Source organism: Balaenoptera musculus, chromosome 17 (assembly GCF_009873245.2).
Source record: "Balaenoptera musculus isolate JJ_BM4_2016_0621 chromosome 17, mBalMus1.pri.v3, whole genome shotgun sequence".
Taxonomy (NCBI): domain Eukaryota; kingdom Metazoa; phylum Chordata; class Mammalia; order Artiodactyla; family Balaenopteridae; genus Balaenoptera; species Balaenoptera musculus.
The window spans coordinates 42,335,890-42,362,714 of record NC_045801.1 but is presented as its reverse complement, the minus strand read 5'-3'; the positions used below and the strand labels follow the sequence as shown (position 1 = coordinate 42,362,714).

At 38.5% G+C, this 26,825-nt stretch overlaps 1 protein-coding gene and 1 pseudogene across 1 annotated transcript in view; one reads left to right on the top strand and one right to left on the bottom strand.

Moving 5' to 3' along the window:
* The window catches only part of CDH17 (cadherin 17), an 89,221-nt gene that overhangs the window by 45,063 nt on the left and 17,333 nt on the right, over positions 1-26,825 (bottom strand). Inside the window, exons 4-9 of the mRNA XM_036830603.1 lie at positions 10,848-10,982; positions 9,762-9,900; positions 7,662-7,820; positions 7,356-7,555; positions 3,165-3,296; positions 2,700-2,850 (exon numbers count right to left, since the gene is read on the bottom strand). Coding sequence (XP_036686498.1) covers positions 2,700-2,850; positions 3,165-3,296; positions 7,356-7,555; positions 7,662-7,820; positions 9,762-9,900; positions 10,848-10,982 — 916 coding nt within the window. The remainder of the gene's footprint in view (positions 1-2,699; positions 2,851-3,164; positions 3,297-7,355; positions 7,556-7,661; positions 7,821-9,761; positions 9,901-10,847; positions 10,983-26,825) is intronic.
* LOC118883761 lies at positions 19,742-21,967 on the top strand (annotated as a pseudogene).

Here is a 26,825-nt window from a genome sequence, read left to right as displayed (position 1 = left end):
AAGATTCTGGCCAATATAAGACACCAAACAGGAGAATATAAATATACTAAGGAATAATTGAGTATTTTATTGAGCTATACGGTAAGCCCCCAAAAGGCAGGGACATTTTTTGTACCCCTTTGGGCTACATATAGAAAATAGACTCAATCTGTGTTGATTTATAAGAACTCCTGGTCCATTAAGTCCACAATTCAAGACTTTGTGAAATATTGTTACAAAATAAATTCTCACTTTTGGAGATGCAAAGAGCATGCTGCACCTCTGAACAATTTGTTTTACCAACAATGACATCCTTAGCAGCTTCAGAAAACTAGTACTGTCCTCCTCCCAAATAAGGCAGGCAGCCTCTACGGTGGCTCCCAGCAATCCCCCCAACCCTGATATTGATGCCTTGGTGTAACCTCCTCCTTTTGAGTGTGAACTGGGCCTAGTGACTCATTTCTAATGAATATGGTAAAAGTTATGGGATGCTACTTCTGAGATTAGTTATAAGAAGACTGACTTCCATCTTACTTGCCATTTTCTGAGCTCTCTCTCTTTCTTTTTCTCTCTCTCTCTGAATCAAAGGCACTCACCTCACATCCAAATTCTGAATCAAAGGCATGCACCCCATATCCAGATTCCTGACTCACAGAAACTGTGAGATAATAAATGTTTGCTGTTTTAAGCTGCTAAATTTTGGGACAATTTGTTATGCAACATAGATGACTAATACACTAAATGTTAGGCCCTGTGCAAAGAGACTTGAGGTATCATCTACAAAGGTCTTCAAAGGTCTTCTGCCTTCATTCAGCATCACAGACCATCCCATGTTTTCAAAAAGGGTGATGCCATAAGTGTTTCTTGGCTATTGTCACACATTTCATCGTTATTCCACTGTCACTTTAGAAGATTCTTCCTTATAATGAACTGAAATCCTTCAAACTGTCATTTAATACTTCCTGTTGTAAGAATAACTGGAATAAATGAAAAAGAGAAGACCTAAGCAGAACACACTGACAATAGGTAGCCTACATGTGACTCTTGACAGCAAGAAGGAAAAAAAGTGAGCATTGAGCAAGCAAGCCATGTGACCAGTGTCCACCAAGCCACCAAGACAGCACCCACTGTGTGAAAAGTGTGTGGCAAGAAGAGTAAAGAGATCAAAAGAAAATGATGAGAATGCCCATGAGGCAGGTGAGGATCTGCCTACAAGGGCAGCCAAGCCCTGGGAATGGTAGTCATGGGAGCCTGCTAACCCTGTAAGCCCTGAAACTTACACGAAACAGACAAAAACATTTCAAGCAATGCCAGCCTGCTCAGCCAATGGGCTCAACACCAAGGGGTAATAGACAATAGGTGTCCCAAATCCAGCAAAGTCATAAAACTCCCAGAAATCACAGTGCTCTAATAGTAGTTGTCCCTGTACAAAACTAAAGCTATCCTGGCACAGTACAAGGAAACAAAACAGGTCAAGAACAAAAGGACAAAAACAGATAGGATTTGAACTTCATCTTCCAGCCTCATGCGCTATTATCAGCTTCCTAGAGAGGGACAATCAAGGGTCAATTGCAGGATATCTGACATTGAGTGTGAATGTTTGTTTAAATTATTTAGCAAATTTGATGGGATTTTACCTGTCACTGAGTTTGTTGAAGGCAAATAAGAATCTATGGAAAAACCTTGCAGGGGCTTCCCTGGTGGTGCAGTGGTTAAGAATCCGCCTGCCAATGCGGGAGACGCAGGTTCGGGCCCTGGTCCGGGAGAATCCCACGTGCCGCGGAGCTACTGAGTCCGTGTGCCACGACTGCTGAGCCCGCGTGCCACAACTACTGAAGCCCGTGAGCCTGGAGCCCGTGCTCCGCAACAAGAGAAGCCACCACAATAGGCATGCGCACCGCAACGAAGAGTGGCCCACGCTCTCCACAGCTGGAGAGGGCCCGCGCGCACCAACGGAGACCCAACGCAGCCAAAAATAAATAAAATAGATGAATTATAAAAAATAAAAAAAAAAAAAGAATCCGCCTGCCAATGCAGGGGACACGGGTTCGAGCCCTGGTCTGGGAAGATCCCACATGCTGTGGAGCAACTAAGCCCGTGTGCCACAACTACTGAGCCTGCACTCTTGAGCCAGTGAGCCACAACTACTGAAACCCGTGTGCCACAACTACTGAAGCCTGCGTGCCTAGAGCCTGTGCTCCACAACAAGAGAAGCCACTGCAATGAAAAGCCCTCACACAGCAACGAAGACTAGCCCCCACTCACTGTAACTAGAGAAAGCCGGTGCACAGCAACGGAAGAGCCAATGCAGCCAATAAGTAAATAAATAAATAAATAAATAAATAAATAAAATCTAAAAAAAAAAAAAAAAAAACCTTGCAAAGAGATAACCTTATACATGTATACAGGATACTGGTGTAAATGGTTACGGTGCTAGTGGTAGTGGTAAGGGTGGTAGTAGTAGTAGTAATAGTAGTGGCAGTAACAGTGCTAGGAGTAGGGGTAGTAGTTATAAAATCTCCAATTTTAAAACACTTCCCAGATATTGCTTGAAATTAAATACTGTACCTATGTGAGTCCCAAAGTCTATTCTACCTCTATGCTGTGCTGGGCATGGACCACTTATCCCCAATCAGGTTTACCTGCCCACCTTTTACCTGACAAAGAGGAGAAAGGGATTACAGAGTTAACATAGGGAGGACAGATACACGGTTTCTTACCTATTTGTTCATTCTCCTGGACCTCAAGTACAGTCACTGCAGATGGACATGTAGGTGGATTATCATTAATGTCTTTAACTTTCACTTGAATTTGCAGTGGAAAGGCGAGTGGTTTTCCATGCTCATCCTTTGCAACCGCATAAAAAACATACTACAACGAGATCAGAGTTAAGACATGAATCCTTCATCATCTCCTTTAAAAGGCAGAGAAAACAACTATTTCAATGCTATTTCATTTATCCCCTTATCATCAATTCGCTTAGAATTGGGAAATGAGAAAATATAAAATGGGTTGAATTTGTCGGGGTATTATCAAGTCTCTGAGAGCAATAATGCACTGAGGTTCAGAACACAGTTTGGGGGATATTGGTGGGGGGCAGGGTGTTAAGTAAAATTGTTTCTGCTCTCAGATATCCATGGGCCCAGGATCTCATCACCTGTGAAAGTCCTCCTAATTTTACTCACTGCGTCCTTTTCTTCTCGGTCCAAGGGCTGAGTCACATAGATATCTCCTTCCTGGTCGATAGAAAATGGGAATTTTGATGGCTTCTCCTTGTCCACTAATGAATATAGTGCACCTGGATCGTTCCACTGCACCTACAGGGCCCAAAGTGAATTGTTAGGAAAGATACATCCAGACAGAGAGAACTGGGAAGGAAATAATTTTCTGGTTCTCGATTTGAAATTTCTGACAACCTTGTTTAGATGTCTGTGGTTTCTTATAACTACTAAATTACATTTTTCATTTTCAGCTTAAAATAATCCCTCCCCTTTTTTCTCCTTTTTACTAAGTTATATTGCTCCAAATAAGCACATAGGGGTATTTTTCTTTTCTAAAGCAATTCTTTGTGAACCCTCTAAAGAGTTTGTGGGTTGTTCTTTTGGAAGTCCGAATGTGAAGACTTCATGTCATGAAACACCAATTTAAGAAACAAAATGTACTTAGTAGCGGCATTATCTGAGCACTAAGCCATGATGGACAACAAGCTCCCAGAACTCACCAGTGAAGATGATGAGACACTTTCAGTTCTTCACCATGCTATTATTTAAGCAAGACAAACGACACATAAGTAAAGAACATTCCTCCCTTAAATCTTTAGTCTTAAAGACTTCAGGGATAAGAATATTTGCCAACAGACTCCCCTGGTGGTGCAGTGGTTAAGAATCCACCTGCCAATGCAGGCGACACGGGTTCGATCCCTGGTGAGGGAAGATCCCACATGCTGCGGAGCAACTAAGCCCATGCACCACAACTACTGAGCCTGCGCTCTAGAGCCCACGAGCCACAACTACTGAAGCCCGCGTGCCTAGAGCCCATGATCCACAACAAGAGAAGCCACCACAATGTGAAGCCTGCGCGCCGCAACGAAGAGCAGCCCCCACTCACCACAACTAGAGAAAAGCCTGCGTGCAGCAACGAAGACCCAACGCAGCCAAAAAGAAATAAATTAACTAATTAATTACTTTTTTAAAACAAAGAATATTTGCCAACTCCTAGAGTTGTTTTGTGAACAACTTGGCAAAAAAAATCAATAAAGTGGTTCTGGGAAAATTGGACAACTACATGTAAAAGAATTAAATTAGAACACTTCCTAACACCATACACAAAAATAAACTCAAAATGGATTAAAGACCTAAATGTAAGGCCAGACACTATCAAACTCTTAGAGGAAAACATAGGCAGAATACTCTATGACATAAATCACAGCAAGATCCTTTTTGACCCACCTCCTAGAGAAATGGAAATAAAAACAAAAATAAACAAATGGGAAAGGAAACCATAAACAAGACAAAAAGACAACCCTCAGAATGGGAGAAAATATTGCAAACCAAGCAACTGACAAAGGATTAATCTCCAAAATATACAAGCAGCTCATGCAGCTCAATATCAAAAAAACAAACAACCCAATCCGAAAATGGGCAGAAGACCTAAATAGACATTTCTCCAAAGAAGACATACAGATTGCCAACAAACACATGAAAGGATGCTCAACATCACTAATCATTAGAGAAATGCAAATCAAAACCACAATGAGGTATCACGTCACACCGGTCAGAATGGCCATCATCAAAAAATCTAGAAACAATAAATGCTGGAAAGGGTGTGGTGAAAAGGGAACCCTCCTGCATTGTTGGTGGGAATGTAAATTGATACAGCCACTATGGAGAACAGTATGGAGGTTCCTTAAAACACTAAAAATAGAACTACCATATGACCCAGCAATCCCACTACTGGGCATATACCCTGAGAAAATCATAATTTTAAAAGAGACATGTACCACAATATTCATTGCAGTACTATTTACAATAGCCAGGACATGGAAGCAACCTAAGTGTTCATTGATAGATGAATGGATAAAGAAGATGTGACATATATATACAATGGAATATTACTCAGCCATACAAAGAAACAAAATTGAGTTATTTGTAGTGAGGTGGATGAACCTAGAGTCTGTCATACAGAGTGAAGTAAGTCAGAAAGAGAAAAACAAATCCCACATGCTAACACATGTATATGGAATCTAAGAAAAAAATGGTTCTGATGAACCTAGGGGCAGGACAGGAATAAAGACGCAGACATAGAGAATGGACTTGAGGACATGGGGAGGGGGAAAGGTAAGCTGGGACGAAGTGAGAGAGTAGCATGGACATATATACACTACCAAATGTAAAATAGATAGCTAGTGGGAAGCAGCTGCATAGCACAGGGAGATCAGCTCGGTGCTCTGTGACCACGTAGAAGGGTGGGATAGGGAGGGTGGGAGGGAGGTGTAAGATGGAGGGGATATGGGGATATAAGTGAATATAGCTGATTCACTTTGTTATACAGCAGAAACTAACACAACATTGTAAAGCAATTATACTCCAATAAAGATGTTTGAAAAAAAAAATCAATAAACTCAATAGTAAGACCTGTCTACTTGCTACAGACAGACCCTGGCCTATCTGATAGTCTACTACTAATAACAACAAGTATTGAGGGTTTTACCCCATTCCAGACATAATTCTAAACACTTTTATATGTTATCTCATTAAATCCTCAAACAGCCCCATGAGGTAGAGACTATTGTTATCCCCACCTTATAAATGGGGAAACTAGGGCACAAAAATTTAAGTGACTTGCCTATAGTCTTACAGCCATTTGAAATTTCCACACTAAACTATTCTCTCAAACGAGGCTGGGAAGGGTATCCCTTTCTAGTTATTTAAGCACACCCTCTGTCCAAGCCAAAGACCGTGTTCTTAGTTGTAAGCGAGCTCCTTTTATGCCCTAAAAATTCAGCCTAAGTTCTTCTCTCTTGAGCTGTCCCCCTCCACTCTTCTTCAGTTTCAAGACACACAAAGTACCTTCCCCAGGCCTAGGTATTGGGTGTGGCTCTTTAGATTTTCTTTTCTTTGACAGCCCTAAGAGAAAACAAGTGTATGTGTTCTTTTTAGCATTTACAAATCCTTATGAAGGTAACCTAAACAATAAACAGGAAGACTTTAGTAAAGGAACCCAATCTGAAATTCTCATGGTAAAGAGTCCTGACATACTTTCTTAGCTGGTAAAGCAGAATATTTCTTGCTTTCATTCTTTTTTTTTTTTTCCTCTGAAGGTGAAATTCATTAATTCAACGTTTAATAAATAAAAATCCTTTTAAGTTAGACAATAGATATGGTGGACTAGGCGATTCCAGTACCCCTTAACAACAACAGTGTCATCTAAAAGAAATTAGGGCTACTACAGACTACAACTCCTTCATAACATTAATAACTTTTATTCACTTCCACAGATACTAATTAATATCCACAACAACCCAAAGATCTGTTATTATCCCCATTTTATTGGTGAGAAGTTGGGGCTCATAACAGTTTATCTGTTTCCAAATCCAGTGCTCTCCCATTAACTCACAGCTTTTGTGTCAAGAAACTTCCTGATCTTCCAGAAAAGATCAGATCTGGGTGAACACCAGAGTGGATTTCCAGGAGCTAAAGAAAGAGGAGGGGGCTCAGGATGAACACCAGCCATAGAGGTGGGACCAGGGGAGGGTTTGAATGGAGGGGAGAGGTACCCACAGGAGATGGAGTTGGCAGGGGTGGGCTCCAAGGGTAAAGGCTGTCTACTCAGCTTTTACACTTGACCAGTCTTATCTCTGTTCCTCAGCCTGTGATGGGTTGAGTCTTTTGCATAGAGATTTTTCCCAAAGGAATAAAAAACAGCTTTTCAAAAATAATTTGCAGCCCCAAATTTGAATCATGTACATGTACCATATACAACCCACTCTAGGGCAGCCTTATCCTACACTATAGACAGGGAACAACAGTATTATCTACTTGGAAGGTGAAGGTGAGTGAAGTTCTCTTTTAAAACTCATATGTATATGTATATATATGTATATATATGTGTGTATATATATATATATATATATATATATATATGTATACATATATATATATATATATATACACACATATATATATCTGAATCCAAGTTATAAAGTTCAGAGTTTACCCATGATGGCAAACTCCAGAGACCTGGGGCCAGAGACCTTGTCTATTTAGTTTGCTTCATAATGATGCTATGCAAAAATGTCAGTGAAGACCATGAGGGTGGGCCCCTACAATGTGAGTGCTGATTGACTGGGTAGGCTCTAGGCATTCCTTGGGCACTACCTGAGTGATTTTAATGGGGTAAGGATTAGTTGAGTTTTCTTCAATCTCCACTGGTTCTGGTGCTTTCCAAATATTCTCCTTCACCATAATATCCACAGATGTGCTGTCACTAAAGGAATGATCATTCTGGCCTCCCATGTCCTCCACTGAGACCACCAGCTTGTAGGAAGGATTCTTCAAAGGATCCAGTTCCTGGGATCCTATGGGAAGTAGGAGAGAAAAGAAAAGGAAATGTCTCTGAAGGTGATACAGATCTAGGTCTTTTTACTGACTCATAGAGTCATATGAGGGCATCACTTAACTTACCTTCTCGAGTAAGTGAAATTGCCCCTGTTTTGTTGTTGATCTGAAAGTACATGACATTGTTGACCTTGGGAAGCTGCATGATAATTTGATAAATAAGCTGGCCATTGGGTGTGGCTGGATCATCCAAGTCTGTAGCATTGACATACATAAAGGGCTTTCCTGTTTAACAAAATGTACCCAGAAAAAAAAGATATTAATTGAAACCCAAACCAACCATAGACACATTTGCCTTCTAAGAGGCAGAAATAGAATGGAGGAAGGTGCCATAATTCATATCAGTGGTGGAATAATTCTTTATTCTGCCCCTTTCCTCTAGGATGAGGTTTCTTAAAGTATGGTCCAGGGACCTCTAGAGGTCTTTGAGACTGTTTTTAGGGTCATACATGTGTAAAAGACCCATTCAAATCAAAACATAATTTGATGGATTTTAGCATAAAGGAATATCCCCAAAAAGGCATTAATATGGTTTCAGATTATACATTGCAACTAGCATTTAAGAAACCACCACTTGTTGAGTTTTGGTCTAGTATCAAAGAATATCCACAATTATGTGAAGCGTTATTACACTATTAACACTGTGTAAGGAGAGTTTTTCTTTAAATATTTCAACCAAAACAGCATACAGCAACAAAATGAATGCAGAAACAGAAATGAGAATCCAACTGTTCTCAATTAATCCAGACATTAAAGAGATGTGCAAAGATTAAAACAATGCCATTCTTCTTAACATTCCTTTTGTCTTTGAAAATAGTTATTTTTATTAAAATATGCTTATTACTTTAAATCAATTACTAAATAAATATTTTTAAATTTCTCAGTTTTAATTTCAAATACGATAAATATTGATAGATATAGCCAGTGATGTATTGGAGTCAACTCGTGAGACCTAGTTGAATTTTCAGAAATTTTGTGAGCCAATTATTAACACCAGTGGTAGCTTAAAATAGGTTATGGTGAGAGTACTTATACCACAGAAATTGACAAATTCTACAAATCAGGGTTTTTTCTCCCCAGAGAGACAGCTATTAAAATTTACCAGCACACCACTGGATATAACCAAAATTTCTTGGAGTCCACAATAGTTTTTATGAGAATACAAGGGCCCTGAGACCAAAAAGTTTGAGAATCACTGAATTAGAAAACCCTATTGGTAAAGAATAAGACCTGGAAGATTATTACTTGGCAGAGTTTAGTGGTGAGCCTTTGGTATGCAACCTCAGGGGCAGAGACACGTGAAATTGCTCCACATAATAAAGTGGAAGGAATATTCTTCCTGAGTTATTGGAAGTGGGCATTGAAGAGTGAGAGCGATTAAGTGACACAGAGGGAAGCTTGACAGTGAGTTGATGGAAATGGCCAAAAGTCTTTCTGAGAACTCACACTCTAATATTCATGTTTATTTTGTGCACTGTTATGACATGATGCTCCTTCATTCCTCTAAATCTTCAGTAAAGCCTGCCACACACACCTATGCTTTGATGAGGGGCTTTTGTAGAAATGAAAAGTAAAAGAGTGAAGGGATGAGCCATAGCTAGGAGCTGAAGACAGAGAAGAATAAGAACTGGAAGCCAGCAGTGACCATGAGAGTGTGGATTTCTGGGAGGATGTGGGAGAGTAAGCTTACCTTTCCAGAGTGTTCTAGAGTGTTCTAAAGCTGTAAGGTGTTCTAAATTCTCACCCTAAAATGGTGATTCTTAACTAAGGGTGATTTTGCCCCCCAGGGGACATTTGGCGATGTCTGAAGACGTCTTTGCTGTCACAATTTAGAAGGGAAGTGTTGCTCCTGGCATCTGGTGCATTGATAGATGTCAGGGATGCTGCCTAACATCCTATAACGCACAGAACAGCCCCTAACAAAAAAAGAATTATCAGGCCCAAGATGTCAATAGTGCCAACGTGGAGAAGTTGTGTCCTAGAGCAATGGGGGTAATAAAACAACTCCCAGAGGATTGCTGTGAAGTTTATATAAGATAAATAAAATTTAAATAAGATGGTAAGTACTTAATGAATGATAGTTACACATGTTAGCCACACAAATCTGCCCCTCTGCCTGTTACACTTCCATCTTTCCACAGATATCTCCAGGCTCCTGCCTATTACCTGGGCGAGAATTCTGCCTTACTGAACCTTCATACTTTGGCTGGAGAAACACAGGTCGATTGTCGTTGATGTCCTTCACTTCTATGGTGATGGGGACTGGGCCCTCCACTGTATTGCCATGAGCATCCAGGGCTGAGACCTGATGTTGACAGGAAAAGGAAACCTCCTTGGTGAGTCTGGACCTCATATCACACAGTCAAAAGTCACTTGAAGGAAATTAGAGCCCAAATAACCAATAACCTGGTCACTACAGGGGAGAAAGACACCCATAAGAGCCCAAATTGGGAGCTGCTAAAATAGAGGCCCTATCAGTTAAACCAATCTAAGCATGACTGTGTTTTTCCAGCAGTGGGGTTGGCTGGACACTGGACATGCTTTTTTTCTAAATAGCTGGAATCAGTAAAATAAGAACACTTTGACCCTTGAGGGTATGAAAATATGTCCTGTTACAGAGGCATTTTAGCCGTGATCTGCAGAGCCAGTAGTAAAACTTAAACAGAAAGTTTTTGGCTTGCTCTTTCCCCACAATTAGCTCTCTATCATTCAGATAGAGATACAAACCATGAAAACTAAGGGGGAAAGAGAGAGAGAAGGGTCTCTTTAGGCAGCCTCTGACTTTGGTCATTGATTACTTCTGTTTCTTGCAAGGCCCAAAGGAGCTCCATCTAGTACCAGTGCTGCCTTCTTTGTGGGTCCAGAGCCCACCCAACAGCCATAGGCAGACACCAGTGAAATATCAGAGAAGTACTGGCTAGTTTTGAAACAGGTGCCATCATTTTGATCCAGGTGCCATCCAGGTTTCCACTCATTTTGATGAGTAATGCCATCTAAGAGCCTTAGCAATATAAATTGGGCTACTCTGGTCAAAAAGCCTAAAAAAGAGGATACCTTTGCCACACGCCTCTCTAGTTGTTAAAAAATTAAATTAAATTTAAAAAAGACAAATGAGATTTGCAAAGCATGTCATTAGTGTTAGGAGAGCTGAAACAGGATTCTGTGCTAGGGAAGAAGGTGCCAGTGATACTTCCAGGACAAAGAGTGCTCAGAGAGATTAGAGTTAGTGTTCTTTGTCTGGTCTCAGTTCACCTGGAGTTTGTGAACAGCTCTTGTTTCCCTGTCCAGGGCTTTGTTGTGATACAGAAGTCCATCTGGTTGTATCTGAAATATGTCATCTGTCTCCCCAGTTAGTTTGAAAGTCACAGCAAGAGGACTGGCCTTAAACTGGGAAAAAGCAAACATTAGATTAGGTTGTAAGGAAAAACAATGTTGTAGAATTTGTAGTAAGTCACCAATTTCAGGTAACGTTTTCATTTGTGCAATCACTAAAATAAGAAATTCTAAGCTTTTAAAGTGATACATTCTAAAAGTCTGCTTGAACGTTAGCTATGTACATTCAAAATACATTTTCCTCAAGAAACAATGTGTGACATAATTCAGTACATTGACGAAAGCCAATAGATGCTTTAAATTGTAGCTAAAGTTAGATGAGATTTTTCTGGGAATATCGGAAAGCTATAATACTACTAGCTTTTAAGTAACATTACAAAGGGTAGCTTCATTGCTAGGATAAAAAAGATGTCATTTAGTACTTCTAAAAATTGTAACAAAGATTAAAAGACATTTTAATATTAAGGAAAACAACTTAAAATTGGCTTTAATTGATAAAGTTCTATATGACAATCTCACTTAATTTTTCAGAAGTAAAGAAAATCCCAATGATTATTCATGGGATAGCTATAATACTTTTAAGACCACAAGAATAGAAAATTTACATAAAATAAAGCAGATGTAAAAGTTGTTCAACCTCATTAATAATTTTTAATATATTTTTATATATTTAAAAAATAAACACTAATAGTCAATGTTGTAAAGGATGTAAATAAACACACATATTATTGATGAAAATATAAATTAGCATAATCCTTTTGGAAATAACTTGAGGCATAAAATGTTTGTAACCTTTGATAGCAAATATTACTAAACAGAATTTATTGTAAGGAAATATTTTTTAAACAATAAACTGCATGCTTGTAGTATAGTAGCCTACAATACTGGTAAAGTTGAAAACTCCTAAATGGTCAAAAAAAGAAAGGTATACAATTATATAACACATAGACTTAATGAATTTTAAGCATTAAAATGTTCATTCTATAAATTATGAATCAGCAAAAGAACAATGATACGGCGTAAAGTAACAAAAGGAGAACATGAGTAAATCTAGACTATGACTGCAACAGTACCAAGTGTATTCATGTCAGCTGGCAAGAAATGGAATTTAAAAAAAAAACAGCTGATGTGTTACCTGGGTAGAACTGTGGGTGAAGAGCTTTTTATGAGTGTTTGCTTGTTGATATTATGTTGTTTATATAATAAATGAAAATGTTACTATTTTGCATTTTAATTAAAAAGCCTGGAAATCAATGGAAAGGTGGGGTAAGGATCTACAAAAACTCCCTCTCCATAAAAGTAATGAGAAACTGGCAAAAATTGTAAATATCAACTTTTTCAGAACCTTGGAAATAAACCAAATGCTTTCAAAATCCAAGGACTGTTTATTTAAGAAAATTACTATCAGTTAGAACCAAGCTTTGTAGTTGCTTTGACTTGCCCTAATGGCATCATCCTTTCTCAGGATATGCAGTGGCCTTGAAAACCAACAGCCTCACAACCACGGTACTATGTAGGGGGTAGAAGGAGTTTGGAGTTTGGAGTTTCCCAGAAGTCCTGTCCCCAAAGAACTGATATTATCTAACCTATCTGGAAGCTCCCTGGAAACACCTACTCATGCAGCTTGTCTTTATTTGACCCAACTCAGAGCGCACTCACTGCAAACAATTTTCCTCCTGGGGAATTTGTTGAAAATAATCATCAGCAGTTGCTTAACACTGCAGCTACCTGAGACAGTGATAACAGTTGATGCAAACAAGACTCTAACTAAAACATTTAAAAGGTAAAACTTGAGAATAAGATGTTCCTTGCAGGGGCTGGGGGAGCATCAAAAATCTCCAATAGATTTCTGGGAGTCTAAAAGGCCACATTCATAAGTAGAGCTGTACACATGCCCAGGAAAAACCTTAGAAGGCCCTAATCTCTCACCTCTGACTGACCTTGAGGCTCTGTGCAAGCAGGAAGTAAAGGCTAAGGCAGAGTTGTAAACCGTTTGCCACATCTTTGAAGATGTACCCAACAAGTACTCAGAGCCTATTGGCAAAGGTTGGAAGACTTATTGATTCTAGGCTTGTAAGGAAATCTTAATTCAATCATTAGCTGAACACTAAGCTAACCAAACAGACTTCAGTGGCTACATATGGCAAAGAATACAGACTTTACAGAATTAATTCAGGAAAGTCATTAAACAAACAAACAGCAACAACAACAAATCCTGGGAAGAAAATGGGATACGATTTCTGGCGTTGCCACATCATATTATTTATAAAGTCCAGTTTTCAACAAATGATTATGAGACATGCAAATAAAAGAAAAGTAAGGCCCATATATAGGAAGAATAGCAGTCAACAGAAACTGTCCCCAAGGAAGTCTAGATGTTAGACTTACTAAATAGGATTTTAAATTAACTATTTTAAACAGGTTCAAAAACAAAAGGAAACTTTCTCTAAAGAACTAAAGTATTATAACAATGTCTTACCAAATAGACAATATAAATAAAGACATGGAAATTATTTTTTTTAAAAACAAATAAGAATTCTAGAGTTGACAAGCATAATAACTGAAATGAAAAATTCATTAGAAAAGGCCCAACAGTAAGTCTCAGCTAGCAGGAGAAGAATTTGTGAATTTGATAATAGATCAAGTGAGGTTATCCATCCTGACAGAAAGAAAGAAGAAATATTAACAGAACCCTAGAGACAAATGGAACATCATCAAGCAAACATGCATAATGCGAGTCATAGAAGAAAAGGGAAGAGTGAAAGGGGCAGAAAGATTATTTGAAGAAAGACTAATCAAAAACTTCCCAAATTTGAGAAAAACATTAATCTATGCTTCCAAGAAGTTCACTGAACTCGAAATACAATAAACTCAAAGAGACTCAAACTTAGACTCATCATAATAAAACACAAAACAAACAAACAGGGACTTTTCTGGTGGTGCAGTGGTTAAGAATCCACCTGCTAATGCAGGGGACATGGGTTCGATCCTTGGTCCAGGAAGATCCCATGTGCCATGGAGCAAATAAGCCCATGTGCCACAACTACTGAGCCTGTGCTCTAGAGCCTGTGAGCCACAACTACTGAGCTGCATGACACAATTACTGAAGCCCTTGCACCTAGAACCCATGCTCCACAACAAGAGAAGCCACTGCAATGAGAAGCCTGCACACTGCAATGAAGAGTAGCCCCCACTCGCCGCAACTAGAGGAAGCCCTCGTGCAGCAACGGAGAACAAATGCAACCAAAAATAAATAAATAAAAATAAATAAATTTATTTAAAAAAAAACAAAAAGAGAATTTGGAAGTGCAGAGACTCATCACATACAAAGGATCCTCAATAAACTGAACAGCTGATTTCTCATGGAGACCAGAAGACAGTGAAATGACATATTCAAAGTGCTGAAAGAAAAAGACTGCCAACTAAGAATTGTATATGCAACAAAACTATCCTTCAAAATGAGGGTGAAATTAAACTATACTACTATTAGAACAAACAAACTTTAAGATAAAAATTATTACTAGAGAAAAAAAGGATATTCTATACTGATACAAGTGTCAATCCATCAAGATTCTATAACAATTATAAACATATATGCACCTACCAACAGACCCCAAAATACATGAAGCAAAAACTGACAGAATTGAGGATAAAATATACAATTCAACAATAATAGTTGGTGACTCGAAAACTTCACTTTCAATAATGAATATAACAAACAGACAGAAGATCAGCAAGAAAATAGAAGACTTGAACAACACTATAAACCAGCTAGAAGCTAACAGACATCTATGGAACACTCCACCCAACAAAATCCTAACACACATTCTTCTTAAATATGCATTAAACATTCTACAGGCTAGATCATATGATAGATCACAAAACAAGTCTCAGTAAATTTAAAGCATTGAAATCATGCAAAATATGTTCTCTAACCACAATGGAGAAACTAAAACCAAATAGCAGGAAATGTGGGAAAACCACAAATATATGGAAATAACAATACACTCTAATAACCAATAGGTCAAAGAGGAAATTAAAAGGGAAATTAGAATATACTTTTAGATGAATGAAAATGAAAACACAGCATACCAAACTCTATGGGATACAGATTAAGCAGTACATGGAGGCAAATCTGTAGCTGTAAATGCCTATAAAAGAAGAAAATCTCAAATCAATAATCTTCTACCTTAAGAGGCTAGAAGAAGATGAATAAACTAACCTAAAGCAAGCAGAAGGAAATAAAGATTAGAGTGGAAATTAATAAAATGGAGAATACAAAAGCAAAGGAGAAAATCAGAAAAACCAAAAGTTGGTCTTTTGAAAAGATCAACAAAATGGACAAATCTTCAACTGGACTTACCAAGAAAAAAATAGACACAAGAGGGACTTCCCTGGTGGTCCAGTGGGTAAGACTCCCTGCTTCCAATGCAGAGGGCCTGGATTTGATCCCTGGTCAGGGAACTAGATCTTGCATGCATGCCACTACTAAGAAGTCCACATGCCGCAACTAAGAAGCCCGCACACTGCAACTAAAAAAAAAAGATCCCGCGTGCCAAAACTAAGACCGAGCACAGCCAAAATAAATAAATAAACAAATAAATATTTTTTTAAAAAACACAAGAATCAAACAACTAAAATCAGGAATGTAAGAGGGGACAGTACTACCAAATTTACAGAGATAAAAAGGATGAAATAGAATACTATAAGCAATTGTTTTCCCACAAATCAGACAACCTAAGTGAAATGGATGAATTCTTAGATAAAAACTACCAAAATTGACCAAAGAATAAGTAGAAAGTCTGAATAGAACTATAACAAGTAAAGAGCTTGAGTTAGTAATCAAAAAAATTCCCACAAAGGAAAGTCCAGGACCAGGTAACTTCACTGGTGAATTCTACCTAACAAGTATGGGAGAATTAACATCAAACCTTCACAAATGCTTCCAAAAAGTAGAAGAGTATGGAATACTTCCCAACTTATTCTATGAGGCCAGTGTCATCCTTATATGCAAAACAGAAAAAAAAAATAACACAATAAAACTACAGAGCAATATCTCATAAATATAGACGCAAAAGTTTTCAACAGAATACTAGCAAACTGAATCCTGTAACATATAAAAAGAATTACATATCATGACCAAGTGGAATTTATCTCAGAATACAAGGCTGGTTCAACATATGAAAATCAATTAATTTAATACCCCATATTAATAGAATAAAGGACAAAACCAGATGAGTATCTCTATACAGGCAGAAAATCATTTGACAAAATCCAGCATCCTTTCATGATAAAAAAATACACAACAAAGTAGGAATAGATAATTACCTTAAAAGTAAATGGATTAAATGCTCCTACCAAAAGACACAGACTGGCTGAATGGATACAAAAACATGACCCGTATATATGCTGTCTACAAGAGACCCACTTCAGACCTAGGGACACATACAGACTGAAAGTGAGGGGATGGAAAAAGATATTCCATGCAAATGGAAATCAAAAGAAAGCTGGAGTAGCAGTTCTCATATCAGACAAAATAGACTTTAAAATAAAGACTATTACAAGAGACAAAGAAGGACACTACATAATGATCAAGGGATCAATCCAAGAAGTAGATATAACAATTGTAAATATTTATTCACCCAACATAGGAACACCTCAATACATAAGGCAAATACTAACAGCCATAAAAGGGGAAATCGACAGTAACACAATCATAGTAGGGGATTTTAACACCCCACTTTCACCAATGGACAGATCATCCAAGATGAAAATAAATAAGGAAACACAAGCTTTAAATGATACATTAAACAAGATGGACTTAATTGATATTTATAGGACATTCCACCCAAAAACAACAGAATACACATTTTTCTCAAGTGCTCATGGAACATTCTCCAGGATAGATCACATCTTGGGTCACAAATCAAGCCTTGGTAAATTTAAGAAAATTGAAATCGTATCAAGTATCTTTTCTGACCACAACACTATGAGACTAGATATCAATTACAGGAAAAGATCTGTAAAAAATACAAACACATGGAGGCTAAATGATACACTACTTAATAACGAAGTGATCACTGAAGAAATCAAAGAGGAAATAAAAAAATACCTAGAAACAAATGACAATGGAGACACGACGACCCAAAACCTATGGGATGCAGCAAAAGCAATTCTAAGAGGGAAGTTTATAGCAATACAATCCTACCTTAAGAAACAGGAAACATCTCAAACAAACAACCTAACCTTGCACTTAAGCAATTAGAGAAAGAAGAACAAAAAAACCCCAAAGTTAGCAGAAGGAAAGAAATCATAAAGATCACATCAGAAATAAATGAAAAAGAAATGAAGGAAACGATAGCAAAGATCAATAAAACTAAAAGCTGGTTCTTTGAGAAGATAAACAAAATTGATAAACCATTAGCCAGACTCATCAAGAAAAAAAGGGAGAAGACTCAAATCAATAGAATTAGAAATGGAAAAGGGGAAGTAACAACTGACACTGCAGAAATACAAATGATCATAAGAGATTACTACAAGCAACTCTATGCCAATAAAATGGACAACCTGGAAGAAATGGACAAATTCTTAGAAATGCACAACCTGCCGAGACTGAACCAGGAAAAAATAGAAAATATGAACAGACCAATCACAAGCACTGAAATTAAAACTGTGATTAAAAATCTTCCAACAAACAAAAACCCAGGACCAGATGGCTTCACAGGCGAATTCTGTCAAACATTTAGAGAAGAGCTAACACATATCCTTCTCAAACTCTTCCAAAATATTGCAGAGGGAGGAACACTCCTAAACTCATTCTATGAGGCCACCATCACCCTGATACCAAAACCAGATAAATATGTTACAAAGAAAGAAAACTACAGGCCAATATCACTGATGAACATAGATGCAAAAATCCTCAACAAAATACTAGCAAACAGAATCCAACAGCACATTAAAAGGATCATACACCATGATCAAGTGGGGTTTATTCCAGGAATGCAAGGATTCTTCAATATATGCAAATCAATCAATGTGATACACCATATTAACAAACTGAAGGAGAAAAACCATATGATCATCTCAATAGATGCAGAGAAAGTTTTCGACAAAATTCAACACCCATTTATGATAAAAGCCCTGCAGAAAGTAGGCATAGAAGGAACTTTCCTCAACATAATAAAGGCCATATATGACAAACCCACAGCCAACATCGTCCTCAATGGTGAAAAACTGCAACCATTTCCACTAAGATCAGGAAAAAGACAAAGTTGCCCACTCTCACCACTATTATTCAACATAGTTTTGGAAGTTTTAGCCACAGCAATCAGAGAAGAAAAAGAAATAAAAGGAATCCAAATCAGAAAAGAAGAAGTAAAGCTGTCACTGTTTGCAGATGACATGATACTATACATAGAGAATCCTAAAGATGCTACCAGAAAACTACTAGAGCTAATCAATGAATTTGGTAAAGTAGCAGGATACAAAATTAATGCACAGAAATCTTTTTTTTTTTTTTTGCACAGCAATCTTTTGCATTCCTATACACTAATGATGAAAAATCTGAAAGTGAAATTAAGAAAACACTCCCATTTACCATTGCAACAAAAAGAATAAAATATCTAGGAATAAACCTACCTAAGGAGACAAAAGACCTGTATGCAGAAAATTATAAGACACTGATGAAAGAAATTAAAGATGATACCAATAGATGGAGAGATATACCATGTTCTTGGATTGGAAGAATCAACATTGTGAAAATGACTCTATTACCCAAAGCAATCTACAGATTCAATGCAATCCCTATCAAACTACCACTGGCAAAGGGAGGGAGGGAGATGCAAAAGGGAAGAGATATGGGAACATATGTATATGTATAACTGATTCACTTTGTTATAAAGCAGAAACTTACACACCATTGTAAAGCAATTATACGCCAATAAAGATGTTTAAAAAAATAAAAATAAAAATAAATTTAAAAAAAAAGAAAGTAGGAATAGAAGGTAAATTCCTCAACCTGATAAAGGGCATCTAAGAAAAACCCACAGCTAATACTATACATAATGGTGAAAGACTGAAAGTTTTCCCTATATGACCAGGAACAAGATAATGATGCCCAATTTTGTCACTTCTATATAACATTGTACTTGAAATCCTAGGCAAGAGAAAGAAATAAAAGTCATCCAGATTGGAAAGAAATGAGTAAAAGTATCTCTATTCACAGATGACATGATCTTACATATGGAAAATCCTAAGGAATCTAAAAACGTTTTACAGCAAATAAACAAGTCCAGTAAGGTTGCAAGATAAAAGATCAATATACAAAAAAAATCAACTGTATTTCTATACACTAGCAAAAAGAAATCTGAAAATGATGTTAAGAAAACAATTCCATTTACAATAGGATTAAAAGGAATAACATACTTCAGAATAAATTTAACCAAAGAAATACAAGATTTGTAAACTGAAAACTACGAAACATTGTTGCAAGAAATTAAAGAAGATCTAAATAAATGGAAAAACATCCCATGCTCAAAACTTGAAAAACTTAATATTGTTAAGATAGTACTATTCTCCAAGTTGAGATACTAACTCAACACAATCCTTATCAAAATTACTTTTGTCTTGTTTGTAGAATTGACACAATGATCCTAAAATTTATATAAAAATGTATAAGGCCCAGAATAACCAAAACAACCTTGAAAAAGAAGAACAAAGTTGAGAGACTTAACACTGCCCGATTTCAAAATTTACTACAAAGCTACAGTATTCTAGAGAGTGTGGAACTGGCATAAGGACAGACATATAGATCAATGGATTCAAAATCAGGAGTACAGAAATAAACTTTTGTATTTATGGTCAAATTAATTTCTGACAAAGGTGCTAAGATAATTCAATGGGGAAAAAATAGTGTTTTCAACAAATGGTGCTGGAACAACTGGATATCCACATGCAAAAGAATGAAGTTAGATCCCTACCTCTTGTATCATGCACAAAAATTAACTAAAAATAGACCAAAGGCCTAAATGTTAAGAGTTAAAACTCTAAAACTGAGAAGAAAACACAGGCATAAATCTTTGTGACTCTGGATGAGGCAATAGGTTTTTAGATATTATAGCAAAAGCACAAACAAAAAAGAAAATAAATTGAACTTCATCAAAATTAAAAGCTTTTGTGCTTCAAATGAACTATCAAGAAAGTGAAAAGTAACCTATAGAATGTGAGAAAATATTTGCAAATCATGTGTATGAAAAGGAATTTTATGCAGAATATATAAAGGGTTCTTACAACAATAAAAAACAAATAATTCAATTTAAAAAGAGGTAAAGGATTTGAACAGACAGTTCTCCAAAGAAGATATACAAATAGCCAATAAGCACATTAAAAGATATTAACATTAGTCATTAGGGAAATGCAAACCCAAACCACAGAGAAATATCACTTTACTCCACTAGGATAGCTATCATTACAATAAAGAAACAGATAAGTAACAAGTGTTGGCAAGGATGTGGAGAAATCAGAACACTTACACAATGCTGGTGGGAATGTAAAATGGTTCAGTTGTTTTGCAGAACAGTTTTGCAGTTATTTAAAAAGTTAAAAATTGAATTAACTATGTCCCAGAAATTTTACTCCTAGGTATATATCCAAGAGAATGGAAAACATATATCCTCACAAAAATTGTACATGAATGTCCATAATAGCATTATTTATAATAGCCATAAATGTCCATCAAATGATAACTGGATATTCAAAACGTATTATATTCATACAATGGGATATTAATCAGCCATAAAAAAAAGGAAAGAAGTACTAATACCTGCTACAATATAGATGAACCTTGAAAACATTACGCTAAGTAAAAGAAATTATACACATAGGGTCACATGTTACATGATTCCATTTATATGAAATGTCTATAAAGGAAATCTCTAGAGACTGCAAGTCGATTAGTGTTTGCCAGGGGCTGGGAGGAGAGGAGAATAGGGAGTGACTGCTGGTTGGTACAGGGTTTCTTTGAGTCTGGTGAAAGTGTTCTGGGATCAGATAGTGGTGATGGTTGTACATTTTTGTGATATATTAAAAACCACTGAATTGGACATTTTAAAAGGGTAGATCTTATGATACATAAGCTATATCTCACACAAAGAAAAAAGAGGTCGTCCTATCGCGACGTCCTCCGCCCCCGCAGGTGGGTCCCCCCAAACCGCGGAGCTGCCGGCGTGGTCGCAGGCTGGAGGCGGGCCCGGGGCAGCGCCGCCCGGGGACGCTGATCCCCCTGCTGGAGTCTCCCGGGGCCCTCAGCGAGTCCCTCGGGTTACCCTTCGGCCCACGTGGGTCTGGGCCACTCCACACCAGAACCTGGGCGGGACCGCGCAGGGGGTCCCAGCGCCGGTGTCTGCCCAGACCTCGCACTACGGCCTCCTCGGAGAGCCTCTGCCGCCCTGAAAGTGCCAACGGTGGTGTGTGCGCAGGACACAGACTGGGGCTCCGTTTGGCTGCCTGTTTATGAAACATTTCAGAAGCCAGAAGAAAATACATTGGTGAGAACGCAGCGAAAGCAGCTTTTCTTGAAAAAAAATGGACAGAAACATCCTGAGGTCTCAGTGCTCAATATATTTTCTGATCAAGAGTGCAACAGATCAGTCACTACAATAGCAGCTTCTCTTGCTGAGTTAGGCAATTCCCTTCTGGCTGCCTGCCTGGAGGCCTTCCAGTCAATTGATATGGAGGTTCAAGAGGGGATCCATCCTTGCCTGGGAGCAGTGGACCTGATTCCCATTTACCCTCTCTCTGGTGTTGGAGTGGAAGAGTGTGGAGCTGTGGCCAGAAGCCTTGCTGAGAGTCTGGTCCAGCGTGTTCCTGGCTGCAGTGTGTTTCTCTTTGGTGAGGCTGACCTGCCTGAGAAGCGCACTCTTGTCCAGAGAAGGAAGCAACTGGGCTGGTTCACAAGGAGGGATTTCAGTGCTCTTAAACTTGACCTGGGAGCTGCACCTGCCCGAAGATGTGGTTTAACAGCTTGCTTCAGGGCGTTGTGACAGTTGCGTTGGAATAAAATTGGAATTACAGCTTTGCCGTGAGGAGATTCATGCCGCCGCTAGAGCAGCCGAGAGCCAATCTGCGGGAGGCAGGAGCTGAGTGAAACCTCAAACTGAGAAACAAACTTTCACATCAGGCATCGATCGTAGCTAGCCCGTATGTGATGAACTGCAATGTTACCATAGATTCTCAAGACTTGGCTCTGGGAAAAGAGATCGCTAGTGCCATTCGGGGCTCAAATGTGAATGGACTGAAGGGCGTCCAAACGATGGCTTTTCCTCACGAAGGGAAAATGGAGATAGCTTGCAATGTAGAGAGTTTTGAAGATCAAGAAGTTACATAAACCTCAGAAGGCTCTCAATACATGGCTTACAGTGTCCTTGGGGACCATTTTTATTATGCATCTCCTCATTACATAGAAGCTCAAGTTAAAAAATTGACTAGTGATTGGGGAATTGGTACTACAGGGAGAGCATTAATTGGATTTACACCCCAAGAGTGCAAGAACTGTGCTGAATATGCTATTAAGGAAGGTATTGGGGAGTTCTGGAAGATACGCAGAGGCATTTTCATGTGATCCAATCTAAGGCTTCATTGAAATAGTAAGGAAAAAATATCAGCCATTACAAAGTTTTCCTTTGGCCAGTGAAGACGAGTGGAAGATCCAAGAGCTTGGTTCCAGCTGTGAACTGGAAAACTGGAAGCCTTCTCTGTCCAGTGACAACAACAACAGGTGTTTATAGATCGTCCATAGTCACCTTATGATATTTCTAGTCGTCATTAAAACTTCGTGAAATCCTCCTCTGTATCAAGTTCATGCACTTGCATGTACCAGAAGCCCTCCTGAATGAGCTGCGTAAAATGGCCATCGTTGCTGAATCATCTTTAATTATTATGAACAAAACTAAAAACGGGCTCAATTTATTCGGTATTCCTGCCCTCTTTATTCCAAAGTCCTGTATTCAACTCTCATTTTTTAAGTAATCATTTTTTTAATGTGCAGTTTTAAAAATCAAGTACTAAGTAACTAAAAAATGGGGAGAATTATAAAATAAAATTACTCCTTTGAAGCAAAAAAAGAAAAAAAAAGAAAAAAATTACGTATCTGAGATACGTATCATACTATCCTTAGATCTGGAAGCCCCTGAGAGTACAGAGCTGGGGACAGTTGAAAATCCTCAGTGAAAGAAGTCTGTAGGTGTTTAGTTCTTTTTTCTTCCTTTCTTTCTTTCTTTGTTTCTTTTCTTTTTTGGAGGACATGTTAATAACCCAAGGATCAACCTCATGGGGCAAAAAGCTTGCTTTGTGCCTCCCTGACTTCAGGTAAGAACATTTCAAGTGATACAGATGAGGGAACTGGGACAACTCCTTCCCACCACTGTAATAAAGAGCCCAAAGTACATCTTACCAAGGCTGGGTTTTCTACATCATTTCCACATAAGAAGATGGAAAGAGCATGGTATGCTATTTTTTTTTTTTTTTTTGTATATTCCAGATTTTATTTTATTTTTTTGCTATGTAACCTACTTTTTATTTTGGCCTTTTTTTTAATTGAAGTATAGTTGATGTACAATACTACATAAATTATAGGTGTACAGCATAGTGATTCAAAATGTTTAAAGGTCATATTCCAGTAATAGTTACTACAAAATACTGGCTGTATTCCCTGTGTTGTACAAGACATCCTTGCAGCTTATTTATTTTATGCATAATGGTTTGTACCTCTTAATCCCCTACTCCTATCTTGTCCCTCTCCCCTGCACTCCCCCCACTGGTAACAGCTAGTCTGTTTTCTGTATCTGTCTTTTCTTTTTTGTTATATTCACTAGTTTGTTTTATTTTTTAGATTCCACATGTGATATCATTCAGTATTTATCTTTCTCTGTCTGACTTATTTCACTAAGCATAATACCCCCCAAGTCCATCCACATTGTTGCAAATGGCAAAATTTCATTCTTTTTTATGCTGAGTAGTATTCCATTGTGTGTGTGTGCATATATGTATATATATATATATATATTATATCTTCTTTATCCATTCATTCATTGATGGACACTTAGGTTGCTTCCATATCTTGGCAACTGTAAATAATACTACTATGAATATTGGGGTGAATGTATCTTCTCAAATTAGTATTTTCATTTTTTTCAGATATATACCCCAGGAGTGGAATTGCTGGGTCATATGGTAGTTCTATTTCTAGTTTTTTGAGAAAGCTCCACACTGTTTTCCTTGGCTACACCAATTTACACTCCCACCAACAGTGCATGAAGGTTCCCTTTTCTCCACATCCTTACCAACATTTGTTATTTGTGTTCTTTTTAATGATAGCCATTTGGCAGGTGTGAGGTGATATCTCATTGTGGTTTTAACTTGCATTTCTCTGATGATTAATGATGTTGAACATCTTTTCATGTGACTGTTGGCCTTCTACATGTCCTCTTTGGAAAAATGTCTATTCAGGTCTTCTACCCATTTTTTAATTAGGTTGTTCGCTTTTTGATGTTGAGTTGTATGATCTCTTTCTATCTTTTTGATATTAACCTCTTATCAGTCACATCATTTGCAAACATTTTCTCCCATTCCGTAGTTTGTCTTTTCATTTTGTCAATGGTTTCCTTTGCTGTGCAAAAGCTTTTGAGTTTAATTAGTTTCCATTTGTTTATTTTTCCTTTTATTTCCTTTGCTTTAGGAGACAGATCCAAAAAATATTCCTATGATTTATATCAAAGAGTGTTCTGCTTATGTGTTCGTCTAGGAGTTTTATGGTTTCGGTCTTACATTTGGGTCTTTAATCCATTTTGAGTTAATGGATTACTCAATGGTAGAGCTACTACCCTATGAGCTCACTGGGCGCAGGGATGGTGTTGGGGTCATCTTGTATCCTCAGTCCCAGCATAGTGCCTTGTAACAATAGGCACCATCAGGAACGAAACTGGGTCATTTGTAGAGATGTGGATGGACCTAGAGTCTGTCATACAGAGTGAAGTAAATCAGAAGGAGAAAAATAAATATTGTATCTTAACACATATATGTGGAATTTAGAAAAACGGTACAGATGAACCTATTCGCAACACAGGAATAGAGACACAGACATAGAGAACTGACATGTGGACACGGGGCAGGGGCATAGGGGGGTGGGATGAATTGGGAGATTGGGAATGACATATATACACTACCATGTGTAAAATAGATAGCTAGTGGGAACCTGCTATATAGCGCAGGGAGCTCAGCTCGGTGCTCTGTTGTGACCTAGATGGGTGGGATGGGAGGGGGAGGTCCAAGAGGGAGGGGATATATGTATACATATAGCTGATTCACTCTGTTGTACAGCAGAAACTAATGCAATATTGTAAAGCAACTATACCCCAATAAAAATAAATAAGAATATATCAAATTCAAAAAAAAAGATGAACATGTGCCTAGCCCACAGCATTCTTACCAGCTTATGAAGCATAAAAATACACAAATGAACAGAATTTTTTTTATTGGAGTATAGTTGTTCTACAATGTTGTGTTAGTTTCTACTGTACAGCAAAGTGGAGTTCCCTATGCTATACAGTAGGTTCTCATCAGTTATCTGTTTTATACATATCAGTGTATATATGTCAATCCCAATCTCCCAATTCATCCCACCCCCCCTTTCCCCCCTTGGTGTCCATATGTTTGTTCTCTACATCTTGAACAGAATTTTTTTAATGTAAGCGAGATATCTATAACTAAGTGCTCCCTGGCAAGGGAAAGAAAGTTAGTTAACGAGATCACCTCTTGTGTGAGCCCTGCCATAGACTCCCAACCAGTTCCTTTGCAACCTCTTCTGTTTCCCGCCCCCCCTCCAGTTTGTAGCCCTGAATGGAAACTTGATTCAGGTCCGCTGCTTTGAGGAGAAAATCTAAGAGCCTTAGAGGTCAGGACCCTTCCTGTCTCTGCAGCCTCCTCTCCTACCTTCTTCTTTAGGATCTCTGCTGGCCTTCTGCCAAAACTCGGGGCATGCCCTGCCCTCGCCCAGCACAGGACAGGTGTCCAAGCTGTGCCTTTGCTGGGACACTCTTCTCTTATTAGCCTCCAGTTCTCAAAGCATTTGCTGCTCGCTCAGTGGCGGCTTCCCTGACTGCAGAGGTCAAAGCCTCTAAAATACCCACAGCAGGGCACAGAGATACACGTGCACCCCCAGCAGCTCATACTATGGAGCCCCTTGGCACTAATTTGGTACCAAATGAGAGAAGGTGGGATGAGGCAGCTTTCAGTCTCTCCTCTGTGGACGGGAACTGCCGAAAACAAATGCTTGGACAGTTAACAGAAGGCATCCACCTTAGATGGTAGTTTAGCAACCCTCTGTTGCTACCCCAGTGCATGGGATGGGAGATCATGGGCACACCCAGAGGCTCATCAAAGTATCCTCAGCCACTCCAAGGCCAAGCAGGCTTCCCCAGGGGATTTCTGGTCCGTGCTGTAGTATGTTTTTCTCCCTCTCTCCATTACATTTCCGGGATTATTTCAGTGCCCTTAAAGCTGAAGTCTCTTGCAGTCCACCCCTCAATCTGATGCTTTTCTCAGTTAACTAACTAAATGAGATGACTGCCACCCAGTGTGCCTTGTCCAACCCATGGGTGAGGGCCCAGGGATGGGCTCAGAGGAGGCAGTGAGGAAAGCAGGCTATTTCAGCGCTAATCCAGAGAACCCTCATCTTCAAATGCTTCAAGCAGCCAGCTCATTGAAAAGACAGATACTCAGATGGCCATGCCACTCCAGAGACAGTTTCCCTTCCCACCCTGGGGGAAGAGGCGGAGTCTACAGACACCAAGGTCCCCACCCCAGAGATGAGAGTACTTGCCCCAGACACCACTGAGGAAGTCC